The sequence below is a fragment of the Acanthaster planci genome, linkage group LG10, assembly GCF_054643075.1.
Source record: "Acanthaster planci isolate LZ-2023a linkage group LG10, COTS_SCS, whole genome shotgun sequence".
Lineage (NCBI taxonomy): Eukaryota > Metazoa > Echinodermata > Asteroidea > Valvatida > Acanthasteridae > Acanthaster > Acanthaster planci.
The window spans coordinates 5,138,451-5,157,108 of NC_141786.1; the positions used below are offsets into that span (position 1 = coordinate 5,138,451).

Here is an 18,658-nt window from a genome sequence, read left to right on the forward strand (position 1 = left end):
GTACAAACAAAAGAGGAACAATAGGGGGTCCCCAGTTGCAGGCAAATACACACTTCTATGTGTGCGGGGGGGGTCTGTTCCTGTTCACTTCTTAGTCTGGTAGCCAATCCGACTCCATGGCCAATTTTTTCGCACCCGTCGAAGTGATAAAACCATAATCGCGTGTAATGTTATAAACAAGGAACCCCACTCAGCAATTTCCATGCCATCTTCGACGCATCTGTTTGTGGACACATCCTTGACTGGCCGCTGTCGAAGAGTTTACTCAGAGCAAGGATCAAGGATGGCTTTATGAGCAAAACCTCTGTAATCTGTTTTCCTGCAATGCGTATTTAATGGGATTCCTTTGTCAAAAGCCCTTTAGACATTTGTGCCGTGCCCCGATGAACAATGACCCTCCTAAAAACACAGTTCCGAGAACAACAAAGAACTTGGAGTACTGTGCGAATCTGTCGTGGCGGTGGATCTATTCTGACCAACATCGGGTCACTGATGCCCAATTCGGATTCAAAGAGCGTTTACTAGATTGTTTCAGTGCAGGAACCACTATCTTCGGAGACCACTCAATCAGTGGAAACATCGTCTCCTCTAACAAATGCAGCAAGTTTTTTTACACGCCCATTGGACAGAAAAACCACCCTGAAATCAGTTTCTACCAGCACTTCCTGCAAGAGCGCCCTTCAAGTTTATTGCTTTCCGAATGCGCGAAAGATACACAGACCTTACGCAACCTTACACGAGCGACCTTCCCACCGTCCCATCGTGATGAATTCATGGACAATCTTCCGGCTACAAATCACCTTTGGTGTTTACAGTTCAGAGTGCCCGACCGAAGTGAATTTTGCGTTTATCCACGCACACATTATCAAGCTGGGTATTTCCGTCTCATTTATTTTAATCGGTAGATGTTGCGGGTCTGTTTATTTTATCCCTAATTGCACGGATTTGTGACACTTTTGCCTGCATCAGTCGGTCATGGTATATATCATGCTTAATGTTGTGCCGATGGCCGTGTAAATTGAGGATGTAACATTTTGCCATTCGAGGAAAAAACTGCAAAATATAAACTTCATCAAATAACTTTTATTGTTATTATTTATTTATTTTTCATTCTGATTCCGCATCTTGACTTTTCCACGAACCTTTGAGAATACATTGAGACCAAGAGGCAAAACTCACAAAACATGAACGTTCCAAATATTGGAAAGACGCATTAAAAATTAAACCCCTTTTTAAATGATCAGGAAGAACGCAAATTTTTAAAAACTATTCCACACGTTGGCCAGCATCTACCCATTTCGCAACTGACACTGGACCCATGGATTGAAGGGGAGATTCATGAATCGTACAGTAGCTACAATTCACATAGGACTAGTCTAGCCGTCTGCTACGCCATGTGATTTCGTCACAGTTTCTTCATCGGACATCATGCTTACACTGAACGGAATCTACAAGCAGGAAGGGGGCGTGTCAGTATGGTCTTCCAGACTAAGCCTGTCTGTGATTGTGTGTAACTCACATGAAAGACTAATTTAGTGAGGAAATCGAGAAATAGACTCTCCGCCAGCCTTTGTCCAACGGGATGGACACATAAGAAGTAATCGCAGTTATGCCTCCCATTTTAAAACTACACTCTCAGTCAGAACCATGCATTTTTTTTTCTTTCTGTAAGGCTTTGCCAAGAAACTACAAGTAGTTCATTATGCAAATTTAGTGTAAGTCCAACCGTCATGAAAGAAGGCTTCTTCCGTGGTTCGGCAGAGTGTTACTACCGCAAACCATTCGAGCCAGCTCGGTACATTAGAGCCAGTTTACATTACGGATATTCAGGCACGCGTTTACATTTTTCAGAAATTCACACTTTGAAGTGCGCTACCTTCAGCATCCGCGAATTGGCGTTCCAAGCAAAGGTCACAAGGGTAAAATAAAACACATTCCCCGCTGTATGTTTATTGGAAGTCAGAAGGTTGAATTATCACCACAGGCTGTAGGGAAGCGGCAGTCATCTCCGCCTAAATCCTGTCCAGTGGATCTCAACATCGTATCTCATTCAACGCTGAAATAATTGGGACAACTTTAATAGCAGGGGTAATTACGGCTGTTTATTTGAATTTACCGCGGTGTATATTTTGCGCATTCCAGCCCCCGGAACAGATAGCAAAATTTCTAATCGTGGAGAAGGGCTTTGCCGTGCTCCGGCCCACAATTCGCCGTACATTCTCCGATGCTCACGAGTTTCATTCAGAGATGTGAGACTCCTTTGCGGGGTGTTATGGGGTGAATTTATTTCCTGGACACATACCGCTTTCATTCTTTAGTCTCGCCAAAGTAACTCTGGCATCAGCGCTTTGCTAACTCTCCAGGGATAGTATCGTAAATCTCGCGAGATAATGCGAGACAGCATTTTCTTTTATAGATTAATCTCATAGATCTACTTGTGCTCTTTACAAGTCTGGACTACAGGCGTACTTAATACAGGATGATAACCAATTGGTCCTCTTAATAATTTTTTTCTGGTCCATGGGACAGAAATATTCAAGGATTTCGTGCATTTTTTTTCAGTGTGAATACGTATGGATATGTGGCTCTAAAGCTCGTGCAGTGGTCATTAACGAGAACAGAATACATGAAAATAAATAATAGTAATAATGATAATAATACAATTAGTATGCATGCCCCTTCGGGAATGTGCATTCACATTTGTTTCTTTTAGAAACCGAATCATTATGTTTGATGGGCATTGGCAGACGGCCAAATATTTGATGAAAAGTGCAACAAACCCACACAAATAGTGTGCTTCTTTTCCCCCGTGATGTGTAATTGGGGTTTAGCCGTAAGACAATGATTAAAAGAAAAAGGCGTTACCTTTTAGACAGATCATTGTAGGACAAACTATCTTGAATTCAATTTGAGCTAAACTATACATCTTTGTTTGGTTTTATTTGGGGTTCTTACTTTCCTTTGTTCTTGTATTTGAAACTGAAAGGGTAGCTGCAATCAGTTTGTTTAAATACAAACCTTGACGAGGCACCTTTATGTCTCAGTTAAATGTATTTTCAACTTTTGTTTCAATGTTTCAAACAGAATTTTACTGCCTCTTGAGGTTTTTGGCTAATTAGTATTTCCATATTCATGATGAAAACTGTGTTGTCATCCCAGGAAGAAATCTCGATGTTACATTGGTTTGTACACAAAAAAGTGCTGATTTTCTTGTAGCTTTTGCTGAACCAAATTTTCTCTTCTTTACTAATTTCTTTGTGGCTTATATGCATAGCTATGAGCAAGCATCAATCCCTTTCTCAGAAATGTTTTCAATATAATTAAATTCTGGGTTCACAATATGCACAAAAAAACCCTTTGCACTGAACTATGTCATCCCTAGAAGACACCACGGCAACAGCGCCCTCAGTTGTCCAGGATTTTTTAAAGTTTTTAAAAGTACATTTTTCAACCAATAGGGATGTAAAATGTTTTCACACATTGAGGAAGAGTACAGTACAGAACTTGCAGGAATATTGTGTCAAAGAAAAGTTCATTGCAGCTACCCTTTAAGGCTTCGGTCTTCGCCGACCGAATGTCACATCGGTAAGGCTGACACCGAGGCAGGACTATAAACGACTCCAACAACGCAAGTTATGTGTAATATTAAACATACTGCATGCACGTATATATGGGTATTGCACCTTCAGCGTCATCTCATTACAGGTTCGATTGATTAGCCACGTGTAGTACGTACCAGCTTATTCAGTAGCTGCTCCTAGCTGTACACAGCTAAGTCACGATCGATCCAACAGTATGATTTACTCCTGGACCCCACTCTACCTAACCGGTCTAATCATGCCCTCTGAGCTGATCGACTTCTTTTATATTCAGATGACTGTTGTCACGTGACTAATATGTATCGTGAGTCATAACTTCTGTTGATTAATTTAAGAATTAAGACTTCAAAGGGTTTTCATCTGAGAGTGGCCCTGCCTCTCTGTATACATCTTATTCCCCCAAAACGTATTTCTAACCATTTTTTCTTTTGCCAGCCATCAACCGATATAGAGAGAAGATGTGAAAATGACGGATTTACATCGGAACGTTATAACTTTGTCGCTGTCAGTGTAACTACCCTGCTTGAAGTACTTAATTTGTCTTCGATACCTGATTCACACTTCTATGTTAGTAAGTGACTGGATGGACATGGCACACTTCGAACCAGAGGCTTATTGTTAACTGGGTTATGCTGATTCAAAGTTGAGATTATGCGTTCAAATAAAAAATCACTATAAGACATCAGTTCACCAAATATTATGCTGTCGGGTTACCAGAGTGAATTATCGACACTGATCAGTCGGGCCTACATTGTGCACTTTGGGTGTGTAAGGACACTGTCGTCAGGAAGGCATGGCGTGTGTGTACATTCCAGAGAACAAGAAATGTCCACGCAAGGCAGGCAGTGGAGACGTCGACGTCGTGTGGACTTCCCAAGTCCTCGCAACATTTCCCCTCCCCAACCAAAAAGAGGCATTTGGGGGAGTTAGGGTTATGTGTGGAAGAAGGAAGGTCAAGGAACAGTCTAGCAAACTGTCAGAAGGAAAGTCCAGCGTAGAATGGTGATCACAGCCCAAGAATAACGAGTCTTTTAACGGGTTTTCTTATAAACACAGAGGAAAATTTAGGAATGACCACTCTATTTATGCAGTGACCTTTAGTTTAAATGATTCCCCTCACTCTCTCTCTTTCTCTTTGGTCAGGCAATCCTTGGATCCAGGACCGTATTTTTGTCCTTGGATTGCTGTTTCTGAAATGAAACAAACATTTGCTGGTAGGCGATGTTACCAGACCTTAACTATCGACATGAACTCTGTTGCTCACTTGGCAACCATAGAAAGCCTGCACATTACCTTACGCACTTGTACATTACGAACTGACAATTAAAATATAAAAAATAAATTTTCTGTTTTTGTAACCCATTGCTGTCAGTCGCATTAAAACTTAATGAATAACTGAAAAAATAATCAGGGACAATAACAACTAAAGACGGAAATGCGGAATGCCTGTGTTTTTATTTTAATATCGCTAAAAAAGAGAATGAAGCAGCCAGATATGCATTCCAATTGTAGCAATGAAAAGTTCCTGTGATAAAGGCAACTTGTTATTTCCATGGACCAGTTCACCGAACATGATGCAGGGAGAGATACAGCTTAGAATCTCTAGTGTGAAAAGAAACAGTCTGAGGCGAGGGAACGGTTTCAGGGAGCCCCAAAGATGTATCAGTTATCGGGTAACTTTAAGCATGATTCACGAAGAATAAAAGGGTTAAGGTACAAAGAAAGCGCAAATTTCAAACTGGGAAAGATAATCGGCATTAACATTTAATAACACTAAGTCATTAGAGGTGATTGATTTCCATTATGTTTAGGCGTGGTATCATGAAATATTCATATGATAACTATTAAGGGTCTGCAGCTCATCGTAGAATAAGGCGAGGTGGTATTTATGTTCATAACAGCACACTAGATGGGAATGATTGGTATTTGTAGTTAACAAACTAGCTACTTGCATATGGACAATGAGCCGACGGATCGAAATGTTAAATCTGCCCAAAATTATATTCCCGATGTGGTTCCAATTCTCTCTAATGTGACCAAGCGGTTTGGCGTTCTTCGGGGAAGGTGTCCCCTTTAATGTCACAGAAGATTGAATCCAATTTGTAGCATTAGATTTAAACCAATTTTCGTCCCAGCGGATTTGGCCTATTGGGGGATGCTGAGCGATGTGGCGACTGCTTTTGGGCGTATCAATTATCGTGAACTCCCACGCCAAGCGTCCCGGGTGCATTGCAGCGTTTTCCACCATTGTGGCGTCACGGTGACATGTTTTTGGTGTGGCGTTCATTACCGCCACATAACGAGACCATATTACAGTTTTCTTTAAGACCAATGACACAAAAATTTAACTTAGTGTTCTGGAAAATAACATCGGCACGACTGACAAAAACTCTTGGAAGTATAATGCATTTTTTCTTGACGCGTAAAAACTGCACACCGGCCCGGCCTTAAATCATCCGTATAAATATTTGCATAGGCCTAGTTGAAGACAAAAATTAAATACATTCAGTGGTGAGCATGATGTAGGTCCTCACTGTAATGGCTTTGCTTCCTACAAAATTATTTTGTGTTTTCAAAGAATGACATTAAGGAAGCTTAATTCAACCGTTTATACTTTTGCTTCAACACTTAACCCTCATGCAGACTGTGCATATACAGAGAGAGAAGGTATGCGAGGCTAACATCTTGTACAGCAGTGCTTATGTTCCATGGGGGATGCACAAAGGAGCCCCTCCTGTGGAACAAAGAACTGCCCTGCAAGATGGCTACCATGCAAAGCCTCTATAGAAGGCGAGTTTTAGTGCAATAGCTGCGCTGAGAAAAAAAAAAACTCATATATATAATACTGCTTTAAACAAACCTTCAACTCTCTACAGACCGTCAACAACGATACCAGTACCTGTAAAGTTCAAGATCATATTTTTTCTTTAGTCCTCTACTTGTTACGTCTTGGAACTTTTCTGTTATATTCCAGAGCAGCGTAAGGGCATTAGAAACCTAGCGCACTCTATGTGTTCGTACAACCCTTATGTACGAGAATCATATGAAATGTAGTCCTTCGAATTCCTCGAAATGAAGAGCTATGCATGACAAGAGCCCGTATTCGCAAGCCAACAGCGACAATGTTTTCATCAGCGTACTGTTTATCATTGAAAACGTATCATAAAGGCTCTGTACGTCTGTGACTGTTATTAACTTCCACAATTCACAGTGGTGCTTACTACCTGCACGTTGTTTTTTTAATAATTTTGTATTTTGTCGGTTAATATTACGTCCAGATATTATTCCTATCGCATCCATTATTGCGTCATTTTAGCAGGGTTTTTTTCTCAACCCAAACTAGTGAAAACAGCGTTATGGTAATTAAAGTACCTGTGGAGCATCTGTCGGAAAAACATTGCAAAGGGTTCACAATATGCTATCCTGGTGAAGATTTATGTAATCCAAACTTGTTTATTTTACGATAACCTATTTTTACCATTTGAAGTTAAGATATGCGACGGAGAGCAGAGAAGCCCCCTCCTGCTTTGTGTTGGTCATTGTTTTACTGGAATCGTAGGAATTCTTTTTATAAATCTAGGGGGGAATTGTCAGGTAACCATAAGCTAGACTGTGTCTATGGGGATTGGACATGCAGGACGGGGGCTTACCCCTCCGTCTCATTTCTTGCTGGTTATAATTTTTGACAATGAATTTGATCATGCCTAGTTTGTCATTTTATTTTCTAACTTTGCAATGATGTAATAATGAAGTAGAGTTTACTCTTTCTTATGCCTATTCCCGAGTATTTAGCGACAGAGGAAGCGGAACAGACTCCTAATATTGATACGTGGATCTCAAGAAAAGACCACAGAGATATCTTGTGTTGTTATGACAGTGTAAAGAGACTTGTTCCTTGTACAAACACGAAAGTGATACGAATGGAAATAAAAGCCACTTACCAAGACTGAGAAGTAGCGCGGCCGCGAACAGCAGGCGGCCGTAGGTTCGGCACACGCCCATCCCGGTGGTGAGGGCTGCGGTCCGCGACGGTAAAGCCAAATCCAAAGAACGTAACTGCATCCAGGCAGGACTATTGGAGCATTCCTCGCATTCGTGCCCACTTTTGCCCCGGAGAAAATAAACTGAGTACAAACGGAGATTATAAATCCTTTCAAAGTCTCCAGGGAGTTGAGATATATTCTCCACCGTCCGTTAAGATAATCCAGCAAGTGCTTGCGAAGGTGGCGTCGCTATCATGATCCTGGATATCATGTCATTTTTTTCCCTAAGTCCAAATCGAATGTAGTGCTGCGAAATATATATCCGATTGGTATTAAAGTTGAATGCAGTCCTTGACTAAAAAGTAACAATACCCTGCAATTATTTTCATCAGTTCCAAAACTTATCGAGCATAAAGCAATGCGTTGGTGGAAACTTTCTTCCAAGGTGATAAGGAAACAGAATAATGCGCGTTCCAGTCGGCACCAGATAACCGGAACAAAGATGCAAAGGCTCCAGTCGTTGAGTGAGGTGTGCCCTATTCTTCAAATGCCTTGTGTGTAATGACGGTTCGTGAGGCAGCGCTGCTCTTCATCAGCGCACGAACCGTTCCGCTCGAGCGTGCGTACGCAGACAGTGGGCCCACAGCCAGCTAGCTTATTATTGTTATCAAGCTGAATTCATAAAGTAATGATTCTCTCTGGCAACTTCCAATCCCATCCTGTGCCCAGGCTCTGTGCATTAATATGCAAGCGTGCACGGGCAAATCTGATTGGCTAACGGGTGACATAACAAGTGACGCGCTCAGCCAACCTATCATAAAAAGAGTGTGTTAACCTTACCCTGGTAATTTTTGCCAACAATTCGAGGTCTCTTTTTATTTCAGAATTCTGAGACAAATAAATTAAACATTGAAACCTAACCCAAGGTAAACTACGTGTTTAATTAGTTAAGCTCTATGCTAATCATGAAATTGAGTTTACATATTACATTTTCGTATAACTTCTAATGTTTTAGATGTATTCGGAGACGTCATCACGACGAATCGGCGCCAAATTGACGAGGAGTCCATTGTTCCAAGTAAAACGAAATCTAAACAGAATTATGGACGTCCTTGTCTTTTAATAATCAATCAGCGGTTTATTGGCAATTAAAGTAATTTATTAACAAATTCAAAAGATCAATTTGTTTTAAGACATTTCTTCATCAATCAGAGAGACTCTTATGTAGATGGTGCGACAGATTAACGGTAAAATGATTAACAACTACTGGGTAGACACAATGATATCCATATAGTGCAAATGACTCTAAAAAAAATTGTTTCTTCTTGGAAGCGTCCCCAATCTCTTAATTTGTCCTAAAATTCAAATCAAATATTGAAATTCACTCTTTATTCCCTATTTAATTTTAGATGTAACTTTGCCAACGTGGATATTTTGAATGTTGCATATTAGTGGTTTGCACGTTCTGTGATGATTTCACCAGTTACACGCAAAATAATGAGCAGTTGCAGTTATACATGGCCAGGTTCTTCTCAAAGGAGGAAGCAAGAGTTCTCACCCGGGCAGTTGCTCCCCCCCCTCCGATACGCCACCGAGTTTGTGTAATGGACAACTCTTTTATTTTCAAGAACCTTGTTAAATAGGTCTATACCCACTCTAAAGTAACGCACATCAGCACTAAAGATGGCGTGGCAACAGCTCTCCCAAACAAATTCTAATTTTCCGGAGGGGTGTGAGAAAGGGAAGGTTTCCATGGGGGCAGTTCCCCCCCCCCCCACACACACACACACGTACACCTTAGCTTTGCCACCGAGCAGTTGGTGTGGTTTCCCTTCCATCCCTGCATGGATTTGTTTTTGGGGAATTAAAGGTCCTTTGTCCCAGAGATCGCTATCAACGATGAGTCTATAACATTTTATTGCGTTTCAGAACCGTTTCGTTTGTGACATCTCAAATCCCCTCAGAATATTCGAGGGCGGTATTTACTGTAATTATGTCTAGATCAATGAAGACTCTTACAAACGGCACGCGACTGCCCGCTTCGATGGAGCTGCCCACAAGATAAGAGGATTAAAGGAATATAAAGATTGGACAATGATACACCCAGGGTCTCTGACCAGTTATTGCCTGAAAAGGCTTACCTGGTATTGGCTTCTGTATGTCGACTTTCAACGTATAGATCTTAACAGGCAACAGCCTGGACCGGAAGCGGGGAGCACTCTCTTTGTTAAAGAGGAATAACAGTGATTAAAAAAGCCGAGTTCGCCTTTCTGTCCAAGTGGACTGAAAGATTTGTTTTCAAACATTCCCAGGAAAGCAGGAACCATTGTTTCTTTCCGTCAGCTGGGAGGTAAAATGTGAGGGTATGGATTACGCGTGGTCTAACGAGAAACAAACGTTATATGTGGGGGCACGGCAGCAGGTGCAGAGGATTAAGTTAAAGAGGTATAACGCATCAACTCTTCCGTTGGACAGTGGATCCCGTTAAATCTCATATGCACAATGGAGCAAAGTTGACGTGCCCGTTGTTTGATCAAGTCAAGGCAAACGCTCCACCGCTTTGTCAGTCGAGCTAGCTTGCTTAATAATATTAAAATGATATATGTATACTCCACCGAGTATTAGGTCTCCAAAGCATGGAAAAAATCGTGTGGATTGCTTAGCACAGTCTTAATCGCAGGATTTAAGCCACGTCACATCATTCATGTTACACAGTGGTTTCAGCTCACGTTACTTGGCAGTTTTCTTCTCGCTTTGAGCCGGGAATTTGCCCTAGAAGATTAACTTTAGTGATCATTTGGTCAAACGGACCAGGTTGTTGGCCCTGATACCAAGTCCACCTAAATCCTGTTAAAAATAATTTGCAACGAACTCAGATCAATTTTACAAGTGACAGTCATGCTAACCAAGTCCCAACCTTTAATATCCCAAGATTTCAATTTCACAAGACAACCACAGAATGTTACATAAGAATTTTCTTCACATGTTTTCTAGTCTTGTTCTGCTATTTTCGCTGCCTTCCTTAGTTTTGCTACCGTTTCGATGATTTGCTCCTTGGGAATTAAGCATATTTGTTTCTTTTATACAAAAATGCTCACTTCTGATCATAAAGCTTACAAAGAAACAAGCAGAAAAAGTGGAATGCCACTAAGCCACTAAGCGAGTTAAATTTGAATAAAATCTGGTACACTGAGTTATCTTATTGCATGTAATGATTTGAATTCCCCAGCCTAAAAACACTGTTGCTAATCCTCGTGATTCGGGGCAAGCTATTGCATAGCGACCGCCATCTCTGGAATGGACTGGTTCCTTTGTGCCCTTCTTATCTATTGAAAACAGTGTATTGGTGCAAGGCGTCTCTTATGTAACTAAGCAAAAGCTAGCCACAAATCACGAGGTATAGCAACAGTGCATGTCTTTCGTATGGAGAATTCATATTGTCTAATTGTACCAGATTTTATTTAAGTTTAACTCGCAAAAGGCTTATTATCACACATTATTTTGGAAGATACGGTATATTTCTGACTTGTTATAGGACTTCTCCCGTTTGTCCTGAAAGTGTGCCATCATTTACATACGCAGCTGCGTCTACTCACAAACATGGTTCCCCGCGCGTTGCTAATGCGAAATGGAATGTGCAACTGCGTATCAGACAAAAGCCCTCTCGAATTCCAGTGTTACTCGGCTCAGCAGTAGCACCTTGCAGTTCTGTACTTACAGTCGTGTGTAATCTCATATTGAAGCAAACGACGGGATCTCGATAAAGATCAACTTCACATGGAAAAAGGGATGCGTGAGCAATCCAGTTTGCCCCTGGATGGACAGGATGTGTCGACCTCCTCGGAAACATGAAATTGTCACAGCGGAAAGTTTTAAAAGGCAATTTGTCTTACATATAAAAAGGCATATTCCTGAGCAAAGGCCTACGTCATCTGGCATTCAAGTAACCCAGAAACATTTAAACAAAGACCAATAGGTGCAACATTTTTTATAAGAAACAATAAACCCATTTTGACCTCAAATAGGACCAGTTACTTGACGTGGGCGGATGTTGAGATCCAGAAATAAACTTTGACAATTGAAGCTAATAGGTTCAAGAATAGGAATGCATGTTGCTCTGAATCTGAACTCATTCTGAAACGGTATAGAATATGGTATAGTTTGGGGGTTTACTATGTGAAGTCATTCCATGTGGTCCGGCTCTTGTGGAAGAATTTTAGTCCAACTCTTTGGCTTTTTCAAGTTCGACCTATTTGCCTAGCGTCTGTAAATCTCAACATTCAAAAGTTGACCCCTTTTCACTTGACCTTTGGTCAAACCGTTCACAATTTTGTGTAAAAGGAAAAATAACTCCGGGTCTCCTGACTTAACGACACGAACATCTTCAATTTAAGCTCTAATAATGCATTTGCTAAGATTATTAAAAAAAGAAAACAAGATTAATGCCGATAATGATTGACTGCCTCCTCAAAGTTTGAAAATGATTATTTTGTACTGCGGTCATATTCATAAAACGGGCACTTTCCTAAAAGAATAAAGGAACCCTCATCAATTTTCACCGCACAAAAATGTATTCGGTTTTAAAGCCTGAGTTTGGTAGCAATCTCAACATAAGCGCCGTGTTCTTTTCGTATTTTTGAACCACTGAACAAAGTTTAAAGTTTCAGTATGCCACTACAGTTGATGTTGATTGTGCAAAAATGCTGATATGCTGATTAATGCATATTCATACTAAGATAGTCTCGTTCTTTTCAAATTACAATCATAGATCTATAATTACCCTACGCTATTTAAAACCTCGCAAGTCACGTGCGCGTGGCGACCTGCTCAATGCCAATCGTTGGCAAAGCAAATAAAAAAACTTGTTTCTGGTTCAAGTCGGTATAATTGCCACTTTTTATCTCTATTTAGGCCTATTTCAAGTGTACATATTCACACATTTTTATTATAATGGAGAAACTCGCGCTCAGGTTTTGCCACTTTCACGATGTGGTCACAATTTTGTTTCATTACGTTGATCCTAATCAAAATGGAATCTTTAAAACCCAGCGACGTTAAAGGGACAGAAATTACCACAAGCCATTGATTCCAGTAATATCAACAAGTGTCAGAAAATAAATCCAAAATGTTTAGAAGTTATGGTCTAAAAGACAAAGAAACAGTTGTCCCCTGCCATTCTTTGCCCATTTGGCGTAAGTTTATTTTGTTTCAGATGAAATATATAACTTGATATTATTAGGCATTGTTATTTTTAATTAATTTGTAATTCTGATTCCCTTTTTTGTGGATTTTGAATGGTGATTCATTTGTCGCTACAGCGGACGATATCAAGTTGCACCGGTAAAAAGATTTAGTTTAGCCTTATGGGACCAACTTTTGCACTTCTACCCAAACACACAATTGAACAGGTGTTGACATAGGCCTTAATGGGGGGGGGACACAACCATCCTCCGCACAAAGGCCATCGAAACATGACGAGCCACGCGCCGGCCTGACAAGGCGAACAAAAGACCAGCACGGGCCCGGCCCAGGACCAGCTGCGCTAACAAAAGCTGAGTCGCTGGCTCCCCCTGTAAGCTATATTTCTGGACTAGTCTCACAGTGACTGTCGACCCAGTGGGGGGATTGCCATTATTCTGCCATTCCTTTCTCTGCACAAGGCTAGGAATTTCTAGACCATGGAGTTGGATGACTTCACTTAAAGCGATACCACAATGATGATGCAGTAGGAAAATGCATCACTCAAAACTCATAACAAGACATGTGTTTACATGAGCGCATCTCCAGTCCTACCCATCAAAAAAAAAACCTCCACACAAGGTATTAACATCGCATGACCGATCTCTAAAAACCAAATGTTTATTACACATTCTGTTTTCCTAATAGTAGTTCCATGACGTTGCATGCAGATATGTGGGTGAGTGCATCAAAGCCGATTATCATTATTGTTAATTACTCATATCCGAAAACAAACTTAGAAGTACATGTATATGACAGGTAAGGGTTCGCCAAAACATCTAATTACATGGTCGTATGGAGTGCGAGGAACAGTGGATATGGAAATCGCACAATGACAAAGGGATTGTATGCAAACAAAAACAACTGGACAATGACAACGTTATGATTTTAAGGGAAAACGGCCCAAGCCGCTTGTGAACACAGACAGTACTGGCCGTTAGCGCCTGAAGTCGGTGTGCGAAACACTGGACCTTTGTGTCTTGGCTGCAGGGCACAAAGGCTGCACACGCGATGAATAAAGACAACCACGGCCCGGTCTAGACAAAACGTGACCGCTGGATGATTTGCGCCTCCGGCTTCAATAGCCTGGTGTATTGTGGTAATTTGTGAGGGAGTGAGCCCATGTGTTTAGGTTCCCAGCGTTTCCGTTCGAGGATTTCTTTTCCCGATCAATTAAACACGATCATCTTCTGAAAAAGTCGTTAATGGCCAACTAACTACTAAAAATTAGAGTCGTCGGGAATAAACATTTTTAAAACATTATTAAACTTTGCGTGGACCTTGAATCTATAAGACATAAATCGTCTTCTTGTGGAGTCCTGCTCCCGAATCCTACATGCATCTATAGAGAAGACGTGTCCAAAATACCTGATAACAACTGCAAATGTCTAACAAATGCGTACAGTTGCTAAATGGCGGCCTCCACAGGCGAGTGTGTTATTTAAAGCCTTGACCAAGTACTCCGATAAGGCGGTATTTTATAAAACTCCACGGTTGTTAGAGGCGACGTCAAGGGACCATAACTGCCCCAGACTGCAGCATTCGACACTATTTACATGTACACTTTAATAAGATTTAATGGTTCTCTTTACTGTATTTATTTCAGAAGCTTGGTGGGCTCTAATGCTTGGTAATCCTCGACATTCACCCACCTGAGCGTAAACTCCGAAAACTAACTCATCGCTGAACAATTCTAACTTCCTACACAAGATATACCGTACCCCACACTGAGAGTAAAGGTCGAAATAAAGAATGCTAATTCTGTATTGCATTCTTTCTTTTAAATTAATCTGTGGATTACAGATATGATTTGAAGAACTCTAAATGCCTTGAAAAATTAATGACAGGCAAACTGACCAAAACAATAGTCAAAACCAATGCCAACCATAGGAATTTATTATCTGTTAATGGGCGCATTAGAAATTAGTTGCAATCGTCTCACAAACTTCATTTAGGCCTAATGGTATCTGAATTGGAGGTCGGGGAATGGAGGGGCGAATTAAAATTGCAATGCACTGAAGTTGAAAAAAACGCATAGCGCTGTTAGCCCCTTTATTGGAACGCTTTTAATTTCGGTCACATTTCACGCAGTGCTAACTCCGTCCGCTTTTATTGCCGTTTTTCAGATGGTGCCCCCATTATTATGCAAATGAGGCCTCCTCAGTGACTGAGCGTATTTGGCGCCCGGAATGCAGCCGGCCTCTAATAAAAGAAACTACTCATGTGCGACGTCACTTAATTTATGCATGAGGGCAGCTGCTTTATTGTATTGGGATGGCAGTTGGTATACTGCCCATTTTTTTTTTTTTTTGGTGAGGTTCCTGTCATCTCAGGCAATGCATGTCGAGGTTGTTTTGTTTGTGAGATTACAAAGGAGGGTCTTAAATGAGCAATTACACCAGCCCCTCCATTGCAATATTATTTTTTTCCCTTTTTCAGCAGCATTAACAGGAATCGTTTCCCATGGAACACGGCAGCTGATTTTGGTTTTTAGAAACGATCTTAACGGCTACTTTTTTTCCATTTTCTTTTTGTTTCATAACAGGAACTGCTGAACAATATGCCAAATAATTTTCACACGCAACCAAACCACCTGGCTTGAATCAATGAAAAATCGTTGAGAAAAACTTTGTTTTGCAACCTTCCAACTCTCGCATTTTTGGGTTGAATAAATCGCGGAATAACAAGCACCTATCGACTGCCATCCAAAATCAGGAAGGTGCTGGGGCTATGGCGCAGGGAAACTGCACCGAGGAGCACAGTTCGTTTCATTTTATTCTTGAACGAACCGTAACTGGTTTCAGCACCGAAAGGTTACCGTACTTTACAGTCGGTGATTTTTAATCAAGCTCATCATGTCCAGATTTCTCCCTGATCATCACCTCTAAAACTCTAACCCTCCTTATCGCCCCTTTTCAGGCTCAACCTGCAAAGCAGTGGCCACATGCAAGAAATCCTTGGTCTCGTCCGGGGGCAATAGTTATCAGAAACGGTTTGATGTGAGAGGGGGCGATAGATCACACCCTCGGAAATATTGAAATCCGTCGTGCTTTCCTTTAATATTGTAATGCAGTTCGAGAAAAACCTTAGCCTCTGATTTAGGAGTTTGATACCGTTTAAATATACATGTACCAACCAGCGGCTAGCTTAATGCAGGGTGTCATCACTGCCACAATTGCTATTCGACATGTAGACACTTTTATATCGGGCCTACTCCTGAAACTTTCGTTTCGGACATAATACATTCTGACAGCCTTGCAATATATCCCCAAGACACCTCTGCTTACTGAGAACCTTGCATATGGCTAAAACTATAATTGCTAATCCAAAATAAACATCAGTACTGAAGGGCACGTGGAAGCATAGGCAAAAAGTAATGAAACAAAACATTGCATGAGATGGACAACTTTCCGTTTTGTTCTCGACGTTTTCTTCCTCTGACAACAATGGACTTCGTGCCGCTGTCGACGTGTTTACTCTAAGCACCCCTGCCGTGAAATGTCAGAGTTTTCAGGCACCGTTGCAGACGCCGTGGACGCCGCTCGCCACGGACAAAGGGAACCCGTCGTTTCCTTGCGACAACGTACTCCACATTTTCTCCTGGGTGTATTGACTTTTGTTGCTCTTTCACGACTAAAAATTGTTGCAATTTGTTTATGTGTAGGTGTGCATGACATGCGGCTGCACTGGGGCCTTCTGTTGCAGCCTTGTAGTTGTTTTGTGTAAAAATCTGTCTTTAAAACGGTATGCCTTGAAAATTGCCACCGTTAATGCCTGCGTTATTAACATTTCCAGCTGATTCCAACCAATTATTATTCGGAAGTGGCCCTTGGCTAATGACTTTCTGTGTATGCAGCCAATTTTCGCTTTTCAAACGTGGAATTTATCAACCCCGCCCCCATCGACGTAGGGCCTCATCGGCCTATGAATCAATGAACGGTGCAGTGCAATTCAAGTGAAGCCGCACACATCGGAATGTTGGTTGGAAACGAAGGTTGTGCCGACTGATGGATTTCAGAAATGTTCACTAACAGCTTGCTGAATAAAAGCAGGGACGGATCTAGCTTTCAGGAAGGGGGGGGGTGATGGGCGTACTGAAGGGACGCCCTGCTAAAAGCCATTTCATATGCAGCAAGGTATGAGACGGAGAGACCCCCCCCTGCTTTGTGTTGGTCATTGTCTCGCAGGAATCTGGGGAATTCCTTTCAGACATCTTGGGGGGGTGTGTTAAGTAACAATAGTCTGCAATTTGTATAGGGATTGGACATGTTGGGGGGGGGGTACCCCTCGGTCTCATTTCTTGCTGGGTATAATTCCTCGTGATTCGGGGCAAGCTCTTGACTTAGTTACATAAGAGACGCCTTGCAACAATACACTGTTTTGCGTGGATAGGAACAGCCCAAAAGGAAACAATCCATTCCAGGTGGTCGCTATGCAAAAGCTTGCCCCGAATCACGAGGTATAGCGACAGTTTTTTTAGTCTGGGGAAATTCAAATTGTTACGTTTCTATGCAATCAGAGAACACAGTGTACCAGATTTTATTCAAATTTAACTCGCAAGTGGCTTATTGGGATCCACCGGAAATCGCTGTACATGTGATTCACACTAAATGGATAGATGGACGGCGCTGTCCTCGTCCAGGACTTTTTATCGGTAGGCCTACATTTTCCGTCATTTCACTGTTAGTCCTATTTAGTCCAAGGCTGAACGGGGGGGGTTAAACACCCAGCCCCCCTCTAGATCCCCTCTGAAAAGGACGAATTTCGTCATTTCCAACAGACAGAGACAACTGTGCCTCAAGCTACACTGACTGAATCATAAGCAATCCTTGTCTGATCAAGCAATCGTTTATGTCTGCAAATCGATAGCTTTCAATTGGCTGTGACAGACGTGCTTTGAGGCTGACTGGGAATACATTTCCCTATAATACATTGCATATTTGTTTTCGGATATTAGCACCAGCTGAAAACTGCTGATGTAGGAAAGAACTGTGTCTTGTTATGTTTTCGTCATTAAAACTATATTATCTCTCTAAGGCTGTAGAGCCTCGAAACGAACTTCCCTCGTTGTAGTCTTTACGTATAATTTGACTGGTTCCCGTCAAGGCGTTATCCACGAGTATGAATGCCGTATTGTTGGCTTGTTGCCAGATAAACCAGTTATTGTTACATTTATTTTGTACTAAAGCCGTTGGCGAATGGAGACTTTATTTCACAGCGAACAATGACACGTCGCGTGCTACGCACGAGTCGTGATTTGCTGAAAGTAGGCCTGGTTCTCGATCGGTGTCTCAACGCTGCTTCAAGCTCCTTCCCTTAGGCCACGAGTTCTGGCGTCAGTCACGACCAGTGAGATCGAAATTGAGACTCACGTGAAACAAACAGGCCTGGTTTAGTCTCAATTCGAGACGTTCGAGACCAATGGTGGATTTAGAAAGGGGCGCGCCAAGTGTGCCCCCACCGCCTCCACGACAATGAATTTTAAATTGGTTCCATTGTATTTACATTGTGATGAAGGGCTTTGCACCGCGTGCTCGCATTTTAACCTTCCAAGTTGGCGCGCATCTTTTCTGAAAATCCCGGTTTTCGTCCTAAAGGATCAACCGTTTTTCGACCCAGGATGATCCCCAATGCCCTCACAAAGAGCTGGGAATTTCTGTAGAAATATTTGACGTAGGCCTACTGGTATTTGTTGAATCCTTATTCTGTTCACTATTTGTCTATATTAGCCTTAATGAGCCCCAAGCTGGACCACGAGAGGGAACAATTTTCCCAGCAACGGAGGCTCATTTATTAGTAACTGCGCATCGCTGGTTCACGAACGGTTCACAAAGAAAT

The 18,658-nt window shown here is 41.7% G+C and overlaps 1 protein-coding gene and 1 long non-coding RNA gene across 2 annotated transcripts in view; one reads left to right on the forward strand and one right to left on the reverse strand.

The window, feature by feature from the left end:
- Positions 1–8,192, reverse strand: part of LOC147797661 (cell adhesion molecule DSCAM-like) — a 59,704-nt gene extending 51,512 nt beyond the window's left edge. Inside the window, 1 exon segment of the mRNA XM_087142716.1 lies at positions 7,541–8,192. Coding sequence (XP_086998842.1) covers positions 7,541–7,661 — 121 coding nt within the window. The 5' untranslated portion in view covers positions 7,662–8,192.
- Positions 8,193–17,346: 9,154 nt separating this feature from the next.
- LOC147797662 (uncharacterized) overlaps positions 17,347–18,658 on the forward strand; it is a 3,289-nt gene continuing 1,977 nt past the window's right edge. Inside the window, exons 1-2 of the long non-coding RNA XR_015426914.1 lie at positions 17,347–17,474; positions 18,550–18,658. The exon at positions 18,550–18,658 is cut by the window's right edge and continues 48 nt beyond it. This is a non-coding gene — a long non-coding RNA (uncharacterized LOC147797662). The remainder of the gene's footprint in view (positions 17,475–18,549) is intronic.